Genomic DNA, 22,446 nt, shown 5'->3' with positions numbered 1-22,446 from the left:
GCTGTCGGGGCAGTCAACCTTTGACTTATCGATCCTGGGTGTGGAACTGAAGGCCGCTTGGACGGGCCTTCGTGGTGTGTTTTACAGGCCAGTTTTATTGTCCCGGAGGGGGACTCGGCCACAGTTATCAGTTGGGTTCGGGGGGGCCTAGAGGTAATGGTAGTGCCCACCCTTTGCTTTGAAATATCTGAATAATGGTGGGGCTGGAGAGGCCTTCAGGCCAAACACGTGTTCCGTGAAGCTAATGGGACTGCGGATTGAATGACTGCTTATGTAGTCAGTCACTTCGGTAGCACCTTATGGGCTGGAGATGGGAAGTTGCCCCTGGCACTTCGAGGTATTTTGTTTTTCGATTTTATTGGGTGTATCCATACTCATCAGGTATGATCTACCCGTCTTAGCAAAAAAAAAAAAAAAAACAGTTAAAAGCTATCACATGGTCCAATGGCAAAAGATTGGTTTTCAGGGAGTTGTGATCAAAATTTGGTGGAGTTAGAAAGGTTCAGCTCAATGTCTTCTTCTAAATATTCCTTAGAAAGGCTTTACTCCTTTTAATTGTTCCTATCCCTTCTTTCCTTTATTCCATATCGCGTGTTCATTTTCATGTCTCAAGAAAGGAATCCTTGGAAAACCATCTTTTTTCTTAAAATGTATATTATTTTGGAGCAACTTCTTGAATGATTGCTGAGAATACTTCATAGCATCTTGATATCAACAAAGCAAACTGAATTTCAATCTATAACAAAAGTAAGTTGAATTTCAATCTAGGTGTTAAATATCTTTATAGGAAGTTAAGTTCTATATCTAACATGGATTTAATCTGGAGAGTAATAAAACTTGGAATATCTCTTGATGTTCTGACCATTTGACTATTTAGCAAACATTATGGGCCAACTCCATCCTTGTTTATCTTTAATCCAAGTCAAAACAAGCAAAGCTGTAAAATTGATCATCCAACTCACATTTTTGAATCTCTAGATATTGAATCAATTCTGATTTCCAGTTTCAAGAAACACACACATTGAATCACAAGAAAATATAAGATCATAATCATCTATGCGATCTTGAGAATATCACAAGAATAATCTTCTGCATAGCATTTGTAAAAAACCAGAAATGTTCAATTCTAGAGTATAAGGGACTTATAGGTGCACTACAATTCAATCAGGGATCTATCAACAACTTTTTGGAATAAATAAAATCAACAGCCCAAAGAACAGTTTGAGACTTAGATATAATTTTATATTTAATCAGGGACCTTCAAATAATTTCTTCTGAACGTACTAAATAGAAACTAAAGCCGTCGTTTTCACTGCCGACTTTGTACGGTTCTTATAACTTAGGGACTCTTAAGTAAATTAATGTTCTCCCGGGCACGTATAAATAAGTTTTCTCGTTGAAGTCGGTTACGGATTGGCGACTCCGAGATAGATCCGACCCGTTATCACTTTCTTCTAGCACCGGCCTCGGTGGATAAAGAGCGGCCGTCCCACCCTCGCTTTCTGGGGTTTAGGGAGCGAGAACAAGAACGGAGGAGTGCTTGAAGACGGAAGGGGATGGCCTCGCCGGCTCTCAGCCCACCGGCGATCTCGCGCTTCTCCAAGCCCTCGCCCCTGCTCCTTCCGCTCCCCGCATTTTATAGAGCAAATCTCGAACGCTATCAGCTCAAGAGGCGCCTCTTTGTCTCCGCCGGACTGAGGCATCGTCTCAAGAACGGCCGTTTTAGGGTATGGAGCTCGGAATCGGACTCCACCGTAGTCTCCAATGGCGAAGCGGAAGCTATGGAAGGAGCAAGGACGGCAGAGGAGATGGAGTCGTATCGGCTTTTCGAGGTACGGCTTTGTTTTGCCTGTTTTAGGTCTTGTTGGTGATGAAATATTCGTTTTTGGGGATTGTTTTGAGGTTCCTGATGGCGTTCCCATCGTTTTCTGATTTCAGGTTTTTTTTTTTTTAATTAAATATGGGTAGACAACTCAGTTTAGGATGTATTCTACGCGAAGAAGATTCCCCAAAACATGTGCACATTTTTGAGCATTTAATTTGATTTTTTTTATTTTTTATTCGAAAAATTCGGGGTTGATCTTTGAGCTAATATACTTGAACCGTTGCTAAGCTGTGGATTGGTTGTTATATACTAATACTGGTGTTCGATGTTTTGACTCAGTGAAAAAAGAAAAGAGATTTTCTAATGATACCAGGCATATAAATGATACACTATCAATGTAATAAATTTCACAACTAATGGTTCATGGTCTTAAACTTAATACTGTAATTTAGGCTTTGGGCCATATGATATTGGTTCTGGTCTCACTGGTTGTGGAAAAGTCAAATTTTATGTTTGAAGGCATACATAACACAAACTACAGTGGGGATATCACATGACGTTTTTGATGAGTCTCTTTTGGTAAATCCCTGCTTTAGAGTCAGGAATCTTAGTAATATTATGCTCAAACAAGAAAGTTTTCTGGTGCTTTCTATAAGATGCTAGGCATGTTGAGTTATGTGAGAACTGCGTCCTCTTAGAATTTTACCCGTACGGAGGGAAAATGAAGAATTCTAGGGTTTACAATTTGATTGAAACAAACTCTGAAGTTCTGGTATGGTAGACTGGGTAAAAGGAGATATATGAAAAGATAGAAGTTCAAGAAGGGAAAGGCTGGGGTTGATACTTGAAAGTGAAAAAAAGAAGCAAAGAGAAGACAAGAATTAAGAGGGATAAAATGGTACTTCAAAGGTCTTTTTTTTTTTAAAAATAAAATTTGAAACAGAATATAGGGAATGCCTAATATCCACGAGTAAAAGAAATTTTGTGGCCTTTTTGTTCCACTTTGCATATATTATGTTTCTTGTCTTGCAGCTTCCACTTTCTGTGGCAATTAAGTTGGCTTCTTATTCCATATAAGCAGGCTCCTAATCTCCAAGATCTGTTAGATTTCATAATTCTTCCAGAACTAAATTTTCTGATGGTTGGGCAGTTGGATACAATCGTAGATGTGGTCTCAAAATATATTCCTTAAGATAAATTGTCATGAAGGGCTCAGCAACCCTGAAAAGTTGGGAAAAGGCTAGATGGTTATGGTTTATGTCATGAAGGGCCCAAACTAGAGTGTCATGTAATGCAACAAGCTTGGATGATGCTCAATTGTTGTTCGAAGATCTTGGAAACATGAGTGGATGTTAATGGATGAGTTCTCTGGAGGCCTTCTCATATTCCCATTTTTGCTACTTGAGAAATCCCTGGGCAGAAAATGCTTGTGGATGGTGGGATTCTGACTTGACTAATAAGGAAATTAAAATTCTGGGTTATAGATAGCTTACTAGGGTACCCCATGTTTTGAAAGCACTCCATATCATACCAAGACAGTCATCAGATGAACCTAATAAACCGCTCTCTCAAATCTTTGGGGAACAAATAAAATAATTAAAACCTAAAGACATATAACAATTCTAGCTGAGGCACTATTCTTATATTTGTCAATTGATTTGATTCATTTTACATCTTGCACCTTATGGAGATCAAGTGTCTATTCCTCACATTTGCAAAGTTTAAAAATTGGGTTTGCAGAAGTTGAAGGAGGCTGAGCGACAACGTATTGATAAATTGGAAAAGTTTGAGAATAAAGCAAATATGCAATTGGAGAGGCAGCTTATCATGGCTTCCTGTTGGAGCAGGTCATTGCTGACCTTGCAAGGAAAATTGAAGGGAACAGAATGGGACCCCGAGAACTCTCACAAGATTGATTTTAGTGAATTTTGGACGCTTCTTAACTCAAACAATGTCCAATTCATGGAATACTCTAATTTTGGCCAAACAATCTCTGGTATGTGATTCATCATCTTGACTCCAAGTCTTGCATTAGATGTTAAAGTGGACAAAAATCTCTCTTTTTTTTAAATGCATTTAAAAGAAAAAGCTTACATTTAGTAAAGAGAGGCTGGTCATTTTGTTTTGGTCTTGTATGTTGCAGCAAATTATTATAGTCTTTTCTAATTTCTTCGTGAGAGCACCAAATGGCAGAACATCTGAAAGTGCATGGAAGGCAATTGCATTTATTAATTTTTGTATGCCACTTATTGATAGAATTATGCTGGACATACGAGACAGCTTTTCATATGATACTGTAACATGAAATACAATGTGATGTCTATCTGCTTATGCTTGTTTCTTATATCAAGATCTGATTGACTCAAATTCTCTTGCTATTTTAGATAAAATTATTACAAGTTCACTCAATATAGTAGGCTTGTCATGGCGATCTACTTAAGAGTTTTTTTAGTCTTTTCTGTATGAGAACCTTGACAAATGACTGGTGCCTATTTCAGAGAATTAACATTTGAAGAACCTTTCCATTTATTATATTTCAAAAAAAAAAAAAATCAGATCTGAGATGTCTGTTAGGTGTAGCCATGATCTGCTTAGGAGTTGAAAGTGGTAGGATTACTCTCTGCAGCCAGAGTTTCTGAAAGAAATTCCTTCAGGACACTTTCTCTGTGGCTCTTCTATTATACTCCATATGTATTGGAACTGGTCACCTGGCATATGAATTAAAAGACATTAGCTATTTATAGCTTCTGAATGGTTCACCGAAGAAACCTCAAGTGAAATGGCTGATTCATCACTAACATTGTATATTTTTGCACGGTAAATGAAATTCGTACGGACTGCTTATTGTCTTTCTTTGCTGATGAAATCATGTGTTTGATGATGCTAAAAATGTCTGAGTGACAAACTGAAAAATGCTTGATGATTCATGGGTTTTGCAGACATTCCAAGTACCGCAAATAACCAAGCAAATCATTCCTCCTGTTTGTCTTAGAGGCTGTACATTTGTTGCAAGAGCAATGCTAAAACAATGAACAATCCTGGTAGGCAGTCATTAAACAGGTTTAGCCTACCAATTTCTCTACCTTCAGGGGACTACTTTCCAAACACATGGTCCTTCCCTCTAATGTGTAATTACTTAGGTGCTGACCTAATTTATATTGGTTAAAAATGTGTATTCTTCTTCTTCTTTTAATTTGTTGAACCATCACACTTGTTGGGGTTTGCAAGAGATCTTAATCCATGATGAGACGTTCGTGGATGACCAAGATCCGTGGCATTGATGATTGTAACAATCCTCTTTTTTTCCTGCCTATCCTAGTTACACTGAAATGTTCGAACCGCTTTCGTACAAGTGCTATATTGACATGACTATCACTATGCCTTGGACATGCAAGCACATAAACATCACTCTTCTTGTAATTGTTGCACGTGGTGTTCGTCCACTCATAATCTGTAGAGTAAAAAGTCAAATTAGACTGCCTCTGGACCCTAAACCAGGATCTTTTCCCCATGTGACCATTTAATCTCTTGGATGCCATGAATTCTGTTTAATTTTCTGCCCCCTCCTCTTTCTGGCATGATTTTAGTTGGACTTAAAGTTATAGGATAATAGACTTATTATTGCTCCTCCAATTTTGCTGTATGAGCATACATGCCAAGGCATCTACTAGATGCTCCTTCCTCGGTTGCTTCCATCTTGGATATCTTGTTTGTCCTACTTATATCAGTGGCTTTATGCAATTTTTGACCATTCAATATAACATTCTATTTAAATTATTCTGCAGTAATTTTACCATATTATAAAGATGGAAGAAAAGGGGAAGGAATTGAAAATTCAAATAGAGAAATTGTATTTCGCCGCCATATTGTTGATCGACTGCCAATTGACGGTTGGAATGATATTTGGAATAAGCTGCATCAGCAACTGATAAATGTTGATGTTATTAATGTGGATTCTGTACCTGCTGAGATCTACTCCACCGTTGCAACTGCTGTTGTATGGTCTATGCGGTTGGCCCTCTCGATTGCAGTATACCTTTGGGTTGATAGTGTGACAAGACCAATTTACTCCAAGTTAATTCCCTGCGATTTGGGCAAACCTGCACCAAAAGTAAGGCAGCCCCTCAAGCGCCGTGCTCTTGGATCTTTAGGCAAAAGTCGGTGAGTGAAGACTAGTTCTCTTGAGATATTTGTCTGCTTATTTCTTGCAGTTGAATTCCTGCAAATATTGCTTGCTGCTAAATTTTCTTGAGGCAAATGCCTGTGTCTATACGTTTATAAATATACTATACATATACTCATGGACATCTGAGAATAAACATGACAAGACTAAGAATCATAAGTTTTTAACTAGTGCTGTGAAAGGAGAATAATCATGCATGAAATTAACTTAAGTAAATCATCCTCTACCGGTTCACCAGAAGGTTCTTGGTTTTGATGCTTGCAGGCAGTCCTTAGACTTGTGCTGCCATTTAACTTTTTACCAGTTCACTTAGCACCATGTGCAAAATTGCTTTGATCCTATTCAGAAGTTACATGAAGTGACTTAGAAGTCAATATACACAGTTTAATATATGTTAGGCTTCCTCACTTGAATTTTATCTGTAAAACCTGTGTAAATGCCAAACATTTGTAGAGTGCACTTGTCACTTTAGCAACATTTCTTTAGTACGGACAGCCAGTACCGTTAATTGGACGGAAGAGTATATATCCTGAGGTTGATGAATGCAATGACATGTCAGACACCTTAAATCTCAAATGGTTTTTCCGGCCTCTTATATTAGCTTCTCCGCAGGGCAAAATTCATATCCGCAGAAGAAACTACAGGTATCACCTTTGATGATTTTGCTGGCCAGGATTACATAAAGAGGGAATTGCAAGAAATCGTGCGTATCCTTAAAAATGATGAGGAATTTCAAGATAAGGGCATTTACTGCCCAAAAGGTGTGCTTCTTCATGGACCACCTGGAACTGGAAAGACTCTGCTGGCTAAAGCCATTGCTGGTGAAGCAGGTCTCCCTTTCTTTGCTGCAAATGGCACTGATTTTGTTGAGGTGAGTCCCAACCTAATGTTGCATTGAGTGAATATGTAAAAGATAGAGCGCGACCTAATATTGCACCAAGTGAAGCTCAGGATCCTAGCAGACTAACATTACTTCCACTATTCACATTCTACTTGATTGAGGACTGTTCATTGATAATGATAATCTTCAGTTGTCCTCCTTTTAAATTCGATGTGTCTTATGCTATTTAAGTAACTTTGTCACAGCTATTATTGCTCTATCATGTCGATAAAATGACTGCTAATTAAACTGCACATAGTTCTGCCCATGGAATGCTGTACCGGCCCGTACGGGCCGGTACGTACCGGTCCGTACGGGCCGGTACGTACCGGTCCGGTCCTAGACCGGTACCGGAACCACAAGAAAACCGGTATCTCCGGTTTTCTTGTGCGAACCGGCCTCGTACCGGTGCCAACCGGCCGGTTCGCACCGGTACGAATTTTTTTTTTTATATGAACCACGGCGCGAGGCGCTGTGGTTTTTGGCTCGCGGTACCGGCCGGTACTGTACCGATACCGGCCGGTACGTACCGGACCGTACCGGTACCGTACCGGTCCGGCCCGCCACCCGTACGCCGACCGGTACCGGTACGGCGGACCTTGGTTCTGCCATTTCTGACGGGATCAAATTCAGAAAGTAGCTGCTATTTAATTAGCAATATAGAAAATAAACAGTTATCATATTTTTTGTTTACTGTAAATATATGTGGATTACTACTTGAGAATATACTGGTGCATTTGGTCCATATGATGCGTAAGAAAAAGATAATTCACACAAGCAGGTAAAATCTATCTTGTTTTCCATGTATAGTCCTCTGTATATTTTTTTTTTAAAATTTGTTTTTTCTGGTGACACAGACAACCAATTAATGATGCACCTTCAGTTGGCTCTATTGTTGGTCCTTTGCTAAGGATGCTTCAGAAATGTTAGAGGAAAGAAAGGTCAAATGTGGAAACACACGACACACAATTCTTCCCCATCAAGCACAACTCTCTCTTCTCTTCCCTTTTTCTTTACCTCTCTACCCCAACTGAGTTTGGTTGGCAACTTTTCCTGCACCACCTTTTACAACTAGCTTTAAGGACCAAAACTGTTGATTCGAATTGTATGATGCTGTTTGATATGCACTATGCCACGGGGCTACCAGCAGAATACCGTGGTACGTTTATCCTGCATCGCTCTGTATTAGTCACAGTGGGTCCATATAATCTCATATCATATTCTATCACAGCAGTACACCATGTCTGGGGTTGACATGGCTTGTTATGTTCTTACAGTGGGATTAGTTTTGCATCTTAGTCCCCTCAACCTCTCCAAAGTTGTCTTGCCATCAAAGAAGGGTTGGATACATAAAATTATAAGCAAAAACATACAAATTAAAAATTAATCCAAGATTTAAAGAGGTAGCACTTGATCCAAATTATTTAGTTCTAACATTTAAATTTATTAAATTGATGATAGGCAATAAACACATTGAGAATCTTGGAATTTTCAGTAAATTCATTTATTATCCTTCATTCAAGAATGGGTTAAGGGAGTTGATAAATGAGTTTCCTTTTTAAAATGTCAATACATAAACCCATCATAAACCCATCCAGTTGAAAGTAATTTTTGCTGCATTCTCTTTTCATAAATTTGTAAGCATGTCATAGTTTCACCTAAAATGATTATTTGTTTTTAGTTAAAACAATGAAAGTTAATAAAAAACATGTTTCAACAACTTGTTTCACATGTTATTCTTTTTGATTACTAGGTTATACGTGATGTTCTTCCATGGAATATATTTTATTATATAGTGTATTACACCTTTGGGATTGTGTTCATTAGCAACAAAGTGTATTTAATTTGACCTAATATGCTTATGGAAGAGTATAATTTTTTTGAACATTCAAATATTTACTTCTCATAAGAGGGCAACTAAACTAAGTTTGCCTGCCAAAAGGATCGAATTTTTTTTTCCTTGCATGGGTATCGTTTACTTTGGAACATTTATTGAAAATTGGGTACCTTTATTGTTGGTGCATGCCAAGTGTTGGCATAATGTAGTACCACCATACTTGCTCTGTGCCAGCCACTAGCTAGTCTTAGACATGGTACATGACGCTTTATTCCTTCCTGGATGTGGTGTTAGTTTAGAGGGGAGGCTTCTACTGGAAGTAAAAGAGGAACGGGGTGGGGTGGCATGGATGGTGGCTGAAGGTGAAGTTATCTATCTTGGTTTGGGTCTTGAGCTATTGGTTCTCATCCCTCAGTGACCTTCTAGTGCTTCCCAATCATTGCATTGACTCGTAATCTTTTAGACTCGTTTCATATAAGGTCTTCATATACATAAGTTGTGATGGGGTCTGCCAGAGACAAACACAACCTTTAGTATTCTTCACAAGGAAAAGAGAACTCAAAGGGAGTCCATCACAATATGTGTCTTCATCAGCAATTATTGATCTTATAGAGTGGCCCCAAGCTGCTCCTATCCAATATGTGAGTCTCCAAATCTATCAAATTTATACACAAGGATTCAAACTCAAGAATTGCATTGATGGCCAGCTGGTGTGTTATGATCCTCGATATGGGGATGGTATGCCTTGATAAACCTCAGAACAAATGAGCTAAAGAAGAGTAAAAGAAAAGTTTATTAGGCAATACTGAGTTGGTATGGGTTTGATATGCCTTGAGATGGCAAGAGAAGGGTTTGTTTCACCCAAAGTGTCTATCAGCCCCTATTGTTCTGGCTCATGGCTAGTGGTGTCTATCGGCTTGTGTGGGGTCAATATGCACAAGATTTCAATCTCTTTGTGCATCATGCGTATATGACATCTGTATTGTTCATAATAATGTTATGTGAATCACCCTTGACCATAGTTTGCTGTGTTGGTACCAGGCTCCGGATCGGTTGTTGGCGGCACGGGTCAGTACAGCCCCGCATTGTGCCATGCCGGCCCTGTACCGACACAGTAAAGGCGAAGGAGAGGGAGAACGAGAGAGAGAGAGAGCGGGAGAGAGAGGGAGAGGGAGAGGAAGGAAGAGAGAGGCTGGTCGGAGCCGGCCGACGGACGCAGGGGAGCTCTGCACGGAGGAGGCAAAGGCCGGAGAGCCGTGGAGACAATGGGTTTGCCGATTTTCACTTAATAATCTGACAAATAAAAGGGGCCTGGAGGCAGAGCCTCGCCTCTGCGGCTCTCCGGCCTCCACCTCCTTCGCATGGAGGCTCCCCGGCCTCCGTCGGCCAGCTTCTCTCTTCCTTTCTCTCTCTCTCTTCCTCTCCCTCCCAGCCTCACTCTCTCTCTCGCTTCCTCTTTTTTCTTCTCCTTCTCTTCCTCAGTCGCTGGTTCTGGTTTCGTTACCGGAACTGTCCCGGTCCATCGCTGGTACGACTCAGGACGCTCCGAACTGGACGGTGCGGGACGGTTCTGCCGACCATGCCCTTGACCTTTAACACAACCATGAACACCCTTATCTCCAAAAAGAATTTGCACCATAAGGAAGTGCACAAGTTAATGGATAATGGCTTATGATTGAGATTACAACTGAATGCTTTTCTTGTATTTTTCTTTCCCACCCAAACCTAACTTTTTATTTTTGTGTATATGTAAATCAAGTATACATCATTGTTCTCAGTATCTTAAAAATTGTTTGTTAATGCAGTAATATATTGCATTTCAATCTAAGAGGATCTTCTTTCATTTTTCTGTGAATTGTACTGCACTATTTACTGAAACATTGCGATTATAGGTCAAATGTTCTTATACAATAAATATTGCGATTATAGGTCCATATATTGTTTTCCATGTGTCTTATCAGTTTTAAGTTTTAGCAAGAGAACAAATCCACTTTCTGACAGAATTAGTGCAGATGTTTGTAGGTGTTGCAGCAGCACGTGTTAAGGATCTTTTTGCTAATGCAAGATCATTTGCACCATCTATAATCTTTATTGATGAGATCGATGCAATAGGTAGTAAACGTGGTGGGCCTGATATTGGTGGGGTAAGATGGAACCTGGTGTTTTCTCTTCTTATAGGTTTGATACTTTGATGTTTATGCAGCGTGAAAATGTGCATATATGGCCATGGGACATCTTGTTCTGTGTATTTACAGACTTTGATTTCGTCACACAAAAATTGCAATTCCTACTGTTTTCTTTATTCTACATGCTAGCTTTTATTGATTCTTATGACTGTTTTAACAACATTACATCTTGTCATTTTTTTTATTCATTTTATGTTCTGGATTTTTTTTCTTCTTTTTTTTACCCCAGTGGAGTTACTGTTTATTGACATAATGAGGAGTAAACTGATAACATTCCATATAGTTATGCCTGAGTTATCACATACTCTAGAAGTAGTTGATCTTGTCAACTGTGCCAGTTAAGCATTGGGAAAGATTTGAATTATTGCTAACACAAATGAAGGTTGTCTTGGAAAAAAGTTAAATTTTTACCTTTGCGGGAGTGAGAAGGCTTCCTTATCTCTCATAACTTCTACATAATGAAAAGCAATTCATATTTGTGAGGGTCTGTGGACATCTCTAATGTCCACAGCAATAGCTGAAATAAATTTCTTAGGCAACAGATCCAAGAAATATTAATCAATAGCAAAGCCATTAATCATAACATCTGTTTAATGCATAAAAGACTTACATTATTATTCTTTAATTGAGTGTTGTGCACTAAAGGTTTATGAAGAAAGGTCATTCACTTATAAGAGAGGACAGAATCTATGGATGTGGGAAAGGTGCGGTCATTGTCCTTTCCATAAGGCATCTAATGATTTATTTGAAAGAAAAGAATCAGCTAAGCAAATCTCTTGATGGTCATGATTGGTGGTTTCAAGTTCATCATAGACATCATTAGAAATTGGACACCTGCATTGTGGATCAAATAATGAAAAGAGCAAATTAGACATCAGGTGATATGAATAAAACACTTTATCGTCTCCCAGGGAGGAAAGACCTCTTTCGTACAGGAATGATCATTTTTAACATGTTTGAATGGTCACGTCTCCTTACACTTGGGATGTCCATCGCATTTGTTCAAAAGTTGATGTTTCATCCTAGTTTGAATTGGGATGGGAGATATGGTAAGTGAAAGTACCACCAGTAAATTGGGAATCCATATGTTGGCCAGTAAAATTGATGTTCTTGGCATTGCTAGGTAGCTCAGGTTAGGGGATTAGTGCTCTTTTAGCATGATGTCACTGAAGGAGTATTAGAGCGTGTAGGAAAAAATCATGACCTAAAAATTTGGAAGGAAGCATCACATCACATTATGAAATTACCTAAAATGTCATGGGTGCTACTGGTGCATGTGAGTGGGCATGGAGGGAAGTACTTGCAGCTTCACACCGCAACTGGTCCCACATCCAATATAAAAGTTTTTGGTTACACATTAATTTATTCCATTTTTTCACCTAACATACTGCTGTTGCATAAATGCCGTACACATAGCAGCATGAGGCTCTGAGCATGCTTCTAGGGTGGACATTCTTGTGTGCATCTAACATTTCTCTATAATGTTATTGGTTACTCATTAAAAAATTCCCATCCATGTTTTGTTATTTAATATGTCCTTGCATCAAACATGCGTGGAACAAATCCTGATGCACTCTTAAAATAGCAGCAAGTGCATTCTGCTTAGTGTTGGAAGGACTGTAGCTTTTGTCCTTTTTTTACCCCCAAAACTAGTAGTTACTGCTGCACAGTTTCTTGTCATGTCCAATGACTCAAATGTGAGTATGCTTAATTTTAGGGTGGTGCTGAAAGGGAGCAAGGCTTGCTTCAGATTTTAACTGAGCTGGATGGATTTAAAGAATCAACATCACAGGTATGCTATAGTTTATAATTTTTTTAATTTCCAGATGGAAGATGCTATTAATATAAACTGCTATAATCAACTGTTCAGGTGTTAGTTATAGGTGCAACCAATCGCTTGGATATATTGGATCCAGCTCTGTTGAGAAAGGGTCGCTTTGACAAAATTATTAGGGTTGGCTTGCCATCTAAAGATGGAAGGTTGGCCATACTGCAGGTAGCTTATTCATTTCCCAAGATTGCGCTTTATTTAAGTTTGTAGTATTCCTGGTGGATAATCTAATTCGTGCCTTATGCACATTCTAGGTGCATGCTAGGAACAAGTTTTTCAGATCAGAAAAGGAAAAAGAGGCCCTTCTACAAGAGATTGCAGAGCTTACAGTAGATTTTACTGGAGCTGAGCTGCAAAATATATTGTAATTATTTACCAGACCTTTTCTATTTGATCAAAACCTAACTGAGAGACACTTGAAAAATTCAAATTGATGGTCAGGAATGAGGCTGGTATTTTGACTGCAAGAAAGGATCAAGATTACATTGGAAGAGAAGAGCTATTGGAGGCTTTGAAGAGGGTAGATCATTTATTCATTTGCTTTTAGTGTTGGCATAAAACCAATGCTCATACTGTGATTCAAGTGAACTGAACCCTTTCTTGTGCACAGCAATTTTCTTACACATTCTACATGTTTGCAGCAAAAAGGTACCTTTGAAACAGGTCAAGAAGACAGTACTGAAATCCCTGAGGAATTAAAGCTTCGGTTGGCATACAGAGAAGCAGCTGCTGCTGTTCTTGCATGTTACTATCCAGATTCTCACCGTCTATTTATTGAGGTTGGTCAAAGAATCCAATTCTCTTTATTTCATATCAGTGGTAGTTCTTGTTGTTTCTCAAATAATGCCTTGAGATATATCTATGTTTTGCAGACTGATATCCACTCCATCCGTAGTAAGCCAAATATGCATTATGCCGAAGCATCAGGAAGAGCATTTCTGAGAAAATCTGATTATGTAAACTCTATAGTGCGAGCATGTGCACGTAAGTTTTTATCATTCTACTTTGTTAATATTAATCTTTAGATATTCGTGCAGTTACAGTGAGGACTTCAAAACGTTATGCTCCAGTCCATTGTAATCTTAAATGTATTCTCTCCACTATACTTTATTTTCCATATATATATATGTACATATATACATGCATGCATACATACATATTTATAAACAGACACATGCATATGCATAAACAGGATTTCCTCTAAAAATCTGACATATTGACATTAAGAGAAGCTAATCCCTCTAATATGGAAGTCTTGAAATCCTAATATACTGCCAGGGCAAATCTGGTTTCTTAAGCTCAATGTTCGGCCATCTTTAGTTGGGTCCAAAACTTAAGCCCTCCCTGATTAAAGCAAGAGGGTTTCATGTTGCAGTCTTGCTATGTTAGCCTTCAGAGAACACTTACAAGATGCAATTCCATTGGAAGATGAGCTTTGAAGGAAATGAGCATGACATTGCATAATCATAGATGAATGCAAGGTAGAGCTCAGGGTTAGCTGAAATGAGGTGGTTCGGGTTGTACCGAACCCGAACCGATGAAGTATCTGAATGGTTTCTTCATTGGTTCGGGTGGTTAGGATGGGATGGTTCAGTCCCGTAATAAGCCTCCAAGCGCCCCTCCCCCCAGTTCCTAACCCTTTCAATCGATCAATCAATTGATCTTTCTCCCCTTTCCACCATGATGGGAGCTTTGAAGCTCCACAATATGCAATGTCAAAGACCATTGATGTCGACAGCCTTGATGCTCCCCTTGATCAGCCTCAACGGTGACTCCGACGCCTTTGATTGTGGCCGAACCTAGGTATTGCTCTCCCTCCCTCTTCTTCTCCCTCTCCCTCCTCTCCACGCCCCTCTTCCTTCCTTTCTTCTTCTCTCCGACCCCCCGGGTTTTCCTAATGTTAGGGTTAGGATTTTCTCTCCCCCTCCCCCTTTCGCTTTCTCCTCTCCCTCTCCCTGTTTCAGTATGACTCGGCATGTTATGATGCGGACCCATATCGTACCCAACCGATTGCTGACTAGTATGTGCCTCGGTACTGCTTTGGCAAACCTTTGTAGAAACAATTTATTAATGTTAAAGTTAGAGTTTTTTTGGTACAATATTAAAGTTGAGTTTAGGAATACTAGAATTGCTGTTGATTAGAAAATTTATGCTCAATTTTGGAAACTTTTATTTTAAACAACATCGGAAGCAATGTTTGCCGTACTGCACCATACTGGATCGAAACCGCCCTGAGATGAACCATATCGTACCATACGGTACTGCCCAAAACAGGGGTGCATACTATACCGTACAAATCCGTATTGCTTGGTTTTCGGTGGTACCCTAATAAAAAAGTAGAAAAAGGGGTCAAGATCTATCTTGGTATGTGATGAATCAAAGAATGCTGAACCAGCCCATACCGGTCGGTTCAGCATGTACCGAACTGGTCCAGTTTGGCGTTAAAAAATGGTACTAGCCTGTACCGGTCCGAACCGGCTAGGCCAATTTTTTTTGAGCTTTTGGAGGCCGAACCAGTGGTACTGGTTCGGTACCGGTCCGGTACTGATCCGAACCAGTACCGAACCGGTCCGGTACCGGTTTGAACCGGTCCGAACCGGTATCGAACCGGTCCGGTGGCCGATCGGTACGTCTGCTGGTACCGGTCGGCGATCCTTGGGATGAATATTATATCATTTCGACCATATTTTATCGAACCGGTAATGTACTGATACGGTACCTAGTACAGAGATTGCGGATCATGATTGACAGTATTGCTTGTGATTGCATCGTTCTCATGAAAATTATGAACATTCTTGTGCAAGAGGGTATAGAAAGACTAACTAGTTTATTTGACCGTCATTATCTTGGCTTCACTATCAGTTAGAAACTAGAACCCTCATACTCTATCATTTTACTTTTACTATCATAAGTTGAACTTCTCTTCTTGTACATTGAAGAAAGGAAGACAATGCAAAAACTCAAAGACTTTACTAAAAATTATAGAACCTAGGAAAATCGTGAAAAAAGCTGAATGCACTAGATTACTAGACAACAGAGTTTGTATGGTGGGGATGCCAAATTACTTTGTGTTTATCTCCTGCTTTCTTTGAGGGACATTGTATACCCCTCTGAATCCTACCATCATTTAACGTAAATCATCTCTGCGTTTTAGAGAGATGATTGCGGTTTGTACGTTCGGGAGTAGTTTATGAGAATGGTCCTAAATCTACCGATTGTCATTTGCCAAATGCTATTTTTGCTTTATGCTTTGCTTGTTATTCTCTTACTTTTCTGACCTTTACTCGAATAATTTTACTTGTGATTTATGCTCTTCTTAAGTTGGATCCATATTCCATAATCTCATTCTCACCTATGACAATGATGATTTATTGTCCAACACATGTTCATGAATATGCTATTCAATTTTGCTTTAAATTATGATTTTCTTATTCTTTTTAAACTTTTTAGTGTTTTCATAATTTTGTATATACATATACACACATTCAATCAGATTTATTGACCAAACTTTGCTAATAGTATGTGTTCTGTGCTGTTAAATGTTTAAAAAAATAGCAAGAGTTATTGAGGAGGAGATGTTTGGTGTGGAGAACTTGTGTTGGATTTCTGCAAAGGCTACATCAGAAGCATCGACTCGTGCAGAATTTTTGATTCTCCAAACAGGGATGACAGCATTTGGCAAAGCATACTACAGAAATCAGAGCGATCTTGTGCCCCATGTAGGTAGATTTGTTCAATTTCAACAGTCCATTCATTTTGCCATGGGTTCTGCAAATGGCTAGCCTTTTCCTTGCCTGAAAAAATAGCTCAGATAAGTAATCTAAATTTATTTAAGGATGCAGCTTGCAGCAAAGTTGGAAGCTCTCAGGGATGAGTACATGCGCTTTGCTGTGGAAAAATGTTCATCTGTGCTGAGGGAATATCGTTCAGCAGTTGAGACAATTACAGGTATTTCAATCTATATTATGAATTAGTTGTAGTTCTTTAGAAGGCTAAAATGTGTTTCAGATGCAACATCGTTAGCTTAATGTCAAGACTGAAGTATTATGTCATGTATTGGTATTATGTGATAGTGTGTGCTGCTGAAGAATGATACATTTTGTGCTGTTTTAGATGTTTTGCTTGAGAAAGGACAGATTAAGGCAGAGGAAATTTGGGATATATACAGAAAAGCCCCACGAATTCCACAAGTATGCACATAATTCCCTCTCTCGCTCTTTCTATTATTTTATTAGGAATGGCAGAAAAATTTCTCCCATTGAAACACTATGGCTGTTTTTCAGCTTCCATTTCATAATAGTTATTTGTGCCTCTAGTATATTTTGTCATATTTGGTAGACATTGCATGGCTATAACCTTTACAAATGAACTGATCTATAATTACACACAATTTTTTTTTGATCATTATCCAAATTGAATTACTTCTTGTTGTGTGCTTTACTTCCCTGTTGCAATCAATTGATATTATCAGTCTCGATCAAATTATTTGTAGCATGAGAAGGCTGACATGCTTTAGGGTCAGAGCTCCGGAACTATAATTTTATACGAGGGAACCAATAAAATGCATTTGTCAATATACAGGAGACAGTTAAAGACTTGGAATATTCACATTGTGGGCTTGCAGTCCTACCACTGGGTATATGTTCCTTGTTCTCAATGTTTGCACCATGCTATTTTTTCTCTCCAACTATGGATAGTTTCAAGTGGTTGATGGATTTGTGAGATATAAGTTTGAGTTTGACAGAAAAGCATTAGGAGAAGTGAATAATAATTATTGTTATGTAAAATTTCTTGATACACTTTAAGCAACTTTAAAATGCACTCTACACAGGAGATTAGTACTCATTGCTTGCTACTTCAACAGGATCTGCCTTTAGCCAGGAATCTTGAGAAGTCTTTAGAAAAATGGCATCATTTTTATATCCCAATTTTACTTTGAAGAATGTTTTCAGCATCCTGAAAAAAGATCCTAGTTTGTGCAGGTCTTTTCGTGAACCAAAAATAGCTTTATGTTAAATGCTGATAGTTCATGCTACATGTGTTTGGAAAATATGCTGGATGTATGGTGGAATTAGGAAAAATACAGTTGCAAATTAGTAGATGACAGTTAGTACCATTGGGGCTAGTATGATGGTTAGTATGCATGCAATGTGGGCCATAGATGGCGTTTATTGTAAAGGGGTCTGGATTTAGACTCTAGAGGGTGGGCCTTGGCAGAATGGTAAGGTTGCTCTATTATGACTTGGGTGTCACATTTTTTAAACACGAAAGCGGCTTCTTTGCATGCGGGGGTAAGGCCGTGTACATCTAACCCTCTCCAGACGATGCATAATGGGAGCCTCATGCACCGGAACATCCTTTTTAATCAGAAATAAGGAGGGTTTGTCGAAGAAGACTTGGTTCAGAGTAGTGAGGATTGAAGGAGTGGAAGACACTTCAAGTTGCATGACTTAATTATGTTGGAAAGGAACCAATAATGAAGAATGATCAATGAAACTATTGCAAATATATAGGATAGAGCTTGTTTTTAGGTCTCCATTTCTGATAAATGGTGATATAATGCTTTAATTCAGGCAGAAACTGATAAAAGGCTGCAGTTGTGATAACCTGGAGATGTGGTGGATATTATTTCTATTTTCTAATTCTTTGCAATATTATAGATGCTTTTTCATGTAATATTGTATACATGAATGCATACACTTATAAAAATCTTGCATTTTATTTGCTACATAAAAGGCCTGTTTAGATGCCTCCAATAAGATCTTCTGGCAAGACAAAAAAAATAACACGGAAATTGGGGTGGTTAATGGAGCAGTCAGCTGAGCGGGGCATTATAAATTCCTTTTCAAAGGTGATTTATCTTAAAATATGATTAGTGATTAGTTGCCCCACTGGCTGCTCTGATATCCTTCAATTATTCTGTTTCAATTATATTTTCAGAAGAGGAGCCCCGCCAGAAGATCTTATTGGATCAGTTGGATCTTCTCGCATTCAATTCAAACAGGCCTTAACTGCTAGTTCTACATGGTTCTTCTTTGCTATGCTCTGGTGCTTTACAACCTTGAAGCTTTTATCTTACTTTTATATGGTTTCATTTCTTGCTTGATTTTTAATTTTTTTTATATTTTTTGTTGTGCCGCAGTTGTTTTTGTTCACAATAACAACAGTGATGTTTGATGTTGTGGAACTTTAGGCATGTAAACATACTGTGTGCTTTTTGATATATTTGTTTTGGTCATTGTTGCAGCCACCTGTGCATCCAGTTGATGAGTATGGGGCACTTATTTATGCTGGAAGATGGGGAATTCATGGTATCTCCTGTCCTGGGAGGGTTACCTTTGCACCTGGAAATGTGGGTTTTGCTACATTTGGTGCACCCAGACCTTTAGAGGTACATGAACTTGCATTTAAGGTGGTCTTTTAAAATTTAGAAGTAAATATCCTATGGTTGCAGCTAATTCCTGCCATTCTTAATTTCTACAGACACAGATCATCAGTGACCAAACATGGAAGTTAATAGATGGCATTTGGGACAAAAGGATCCAGGAGATCAAAGATGAAGTCTCTATGCAGGTTGAAGAAGACACAGAAAAACCACAGTTGTTGATGGCTGACCACTTCCTTTGAGGATTCCATTTGATTAAACCTAGATAGGTATTTTACTGTCTTCTTTAGGGGAAGTTCATTTCATGTAATAGAATGAATCTAAGTAATCCTTCTGGATTTGAAGTATTGGGAACATGATTTCACTAAGTACATCGAACCCGGCCCACATCAACTGGATCCTCCAGCCCATATCCTGCATGAAAAACAAGAGACCTCTGATGGTCCTTTTTTTCCTTTTTTCCTGTGATGTTTGGGCCTCTCCCTCTCTCTCTCATCTTTTCTGAACCCCCACCCTCTCCTTGATCTCCTCCTCCCTCCATTCACCGCACCCCTCCACCTCACCTGTTCCTTCAGGAATACCCAAACAGGCCATAAAAAAGAATTGAAAGGAGGCTACATAGGAAGTAAAACTTGGGTGTGATTAACTTCTCTTGTCCTTGGCCAAGAATTGCTTGCCTTCCTGGTTTGTTGCATTGCTGGCTATGTAGGATCCTTATTGTTTGTCTGTAAAATCTTTGAATAGGAACTAGACTGATGCTACATAGGAAAAACTGACTGATGGTGATTTTTATATTTGCAACTCTTCATAGTGGAGATTAGTGTTTTAAGTACCGGTAATGGACCTTGCGTCAATCAAGTACCGGCTTGGCACCATACTGGTGCAGTTACACTAAAAATTTCTTTTTTTAAATTTCATCTTTCCATTTTTTATTGTATCGGTTTCTTTTACTGTTTCATAGGTTTTTCAGGTTATTCTTCCAAGTTCTAATGGTTTTTAGGGAAGCATGTTGGCATCTTAAGCAATAACATGCTACAATTTTTTCTCAGAATTATTTTTATTTCTAATATTATTCACTTCAAAAATCAGTATATCTAAAGAATAAAAGAAAATAATTTCAAAAAAATCACATGGATGTGTAGATCCATACTATACCTACAAGATATCAAGAAATTATGCTAAAAAAAACGGCATTATTTTATTCGAACTTCCGCCATTTTTGGTGGCAAAAAGTTGGTGATGGTGGTTGGGAGGTGGGATGTTTTTCCTAGAAGCTTTTCTTGTGTCTATTTGTAGTAGGGGTGGTTGAATATTTTGAAATAGGAGAACTTATTTTCCGCCTCACTCACCCTCTCTTCTACCCAAAGCACATGAAAATAAAAAAAAAAGAAAAGAAGGAATGTAAAAAGGGTAGCAAAACTTTTTTTCATCCGGTATCAACGGGTTCGGGTGAAAGCTGCATGTGCCTCTTGCTAACTGATGACCTGTTGATACGTTATTAACCAGATGGACCCAGTTTGCCCAGAAATTAGGTACCAAATCTGGTTTCTATATTTGATTCCTCGCTGGGTCGGTATGGTATGCTCCATACTGCCCGGTTGCTGGTTCTTAAAATGCTGGTGGAGACCTTTATATATGCAACATGAATACTGATATGTATGTGAAGTTTTGCTCACTGGATGTTAGTTGTCTTGTAAATTTTAATTGAAAACTGGTGATTGGAAAACTTATTGGGTATTGGACATTTAAGTAAATTATGAGCCCCCTTCCACCTCCCAAAGAAAAAGAAAAAACCGGTCCTGGATATCATCTCAATATGGAACTAAAGATTCCAACTCGAAGAGATGGTATATGCATTGTCACTGGCATTGCTTGATGTTGCATATATGGAGCAGCAGGGTGAATTTTGCTGTAGGAGTGTTGGTAAAGATTGCATGCACTATGCATACTTGCAATGAACCTAATGTTAGGACCTCATTGAGCCAAGCTAATTGCATTTGCTGACTTGCTTGTTGCACCACTAACGCCCACTCTTTGCAATGTTCCCTCGCATAGCTTAGTATCTACGCTTCCTCCCAGTTGATGGTTGTCATATATAATCTTATTTATCCATTTATCATTTTTTTTAAAAAAAATTTCTTGCCTTTTCCAAGTTTTAAGACCCATTTTTTTCCTAAAAGCTTTTTTTTTTTTTTTGTAATTTTCCCCCTGATATGACAATTAAAAGGCACAGACAAGAACTAATTTGCTGGTAGTGCTGATGAAACTAGATACTGGATAAGGAGGTTGAGTTGGCTTTTTTTTTTTTTACCAGGAAGACTTTCATAGGTTGGACAATTGGCTTTGTAAAATGTCAAGATCATTAAGTGATTAACTCTGGAGAAAATTATTTGTAGAATACATCTTCAAATTGAAGAAGATTCAGGGTTCTGAAACTAAATTCAATTAAATGCATTCCGTTTCAGATTAAAATTAAGAAGCATCCTAGGCTCTGGATATATATCTTGAGCATTTCTTATACTTATCAATTAAAGTACAATTCCCTCCCACTTTGCTTTTCCAAATTTATTTGTAACTTAGCTATCTTTTACTTGCTGAATTTTATGTTGATCTCTATTAGTCCTGATAGAAACTTTTGCATAGTTCATTCCTATTGTTAAAGTTGGAAAGGCTCTGGAAGACCTATATACATCAATGTACCTTTGGTGTTTCCATGGCAGGCGCACAGGGATGTCTCAATTGTTTCTTCATGCAGATGGACTTGGGGTTTGGCTCTGATCCAGTTGAGGTGCATGCAGTTTTGCTGCCTAAAGTTACTGAACAGAAGCTTGTGTTAAGGTGAGTGAAGATACATGTAGCCACTTTGTCCGAACCCATCAGTTTATCACTCCTCTCTATGAGTATATTGTTTTCTGATGAACAATGGAGTGGCACCAAGCAGGTCAGGCACTCCATGCTAGTTACTTATTGAGATCAGTCAATTTGCTTCTCCTTCCAAATGAATATATTGTTTTGATGCGCAATGGAATGACGCTCCAAGGGGTTCAGGCACTCCATGCTAATTACTTGTTGAGATCTTACAATTTCATAGGGAGTCATCCAAGCCTCACCCAAAAGTTTTGTAGGCGAAAGTCATGCAACTCAGCACTCTCATGGTTCCACAATCTATCGAAGACCAGAACCAGTCTTTTGAAACATATCTGAAGGTACTGAGATCCTATCATCTTCTGTACCAGTGTGTGATGTGAATGTAATGATACAGATTGCTCCCTAAATGTTGTTAAAAATATATTTCTGCAGTTAAGTGTGCCTTTGTTCA

General features: G+C 38.6%; 1 protein-coding gene across 6 annotated transcripts; it reads left to right on the top strand.

Moving 5' to 3' along the window:
• The first annotated feature begins 1,478 nt into the window (after positions 1-1,478).
• EMB3144 (AAA-type ATPase family protein) lies at positions 1,479-22,446 on the top strand. 6 transcript variants are annotated; one of them, XR_015972755.2, is made up of 18 exons: positions 1,480-1,832; positions 3,566-3,821; positions 5,611-5,986; positions 6,621-6,879; positions 10,738-10,869; positions 12,629-12,703; positions 12,782-12,907; positions 12,997-13,106; positions 13,184-13,262; positions 13,384-13,521; positions 13,615-13,726; positions 16,298-16,461; positions 16,585-16,690; positions 16,856-16,932; positions 18,990-19,133; positions 19,226-19,396; positions 21,848-21,965; positions 22,069-22,446. XR_015972755.2 is itself a non-coding variant. In XM_088710004.2 (17 exons), exons 1-16 carry the CDS (start codon positions 1,557-1,559, stop codon positions 19,367-19,369), a joined length of 2,574 nt encoding a protein of 857 aa, XP_088566130.2. In that variant the 5' UTR covers positions 1,480-1,556; the 3' UTR covers positions 19,370-19,396; positions 21,848-22,446. The 6 variants fall into 6 exon arrangements, 4 of the variants coding, with proteins under 4 accessions (XP_089783144.1, XP_089783143.1, XP_088566130.2 ...); XR_015972757.2 differs by having other exon boundaries at positions 1,479-1,832; positions 16,856-18,593; positions 18,683-19,133; positions 21,848-22,446; XM_088710004.2 differs by having other exon boundaries at positions 21,848-22,446.

This window comes from Phoenix dactylifera, chromosome 13, assembly GCF_051530095.1.
Source record: "Phoenix dactylifera cultivar Ajwa chromosome 13, Ajwa_hap1_PhDact_Kaust_v1.1, whole genome shotgun sequence".
Classification (NCBI taxonomy): domain Eukaryota; kingdom Viridiplantae; phylum Streptophyta; class Magnoliopsida; order Arecales; family Arecaceae; genus Phoenix; species Phoenix dactylifera.
Note: the sequence above shows the minus strand (reverse complement) of the source record. Positions and strands in the feature narration are given on the sequence as shown.

Excerpts from the sequence above, each read along its gene's own strand:
- EMB3144 (XM_088710004.2), top strand. The coding sequence starts at position 1,557 with ATGGCCTCGCCGGCTCTCAGCCCACCGGCGATCTCGCGCTTCTCCAAG. Across the intron at positions 12,908-12,996 it reads GAAGGTTGGCCATACTGCAG|GTGCATGCTAGGAACAAGTT; the intron begins GTAGCTTATTCA and ends TGCACATTCTAG. Across the intron at positions 13,522-13,614 it reads CTCACCGTCTATTTATTGAG|ACTGATATCCACTCCATCCG; the intron begins GTTGGTCAAAGA and ends TATGTTTTGCAG.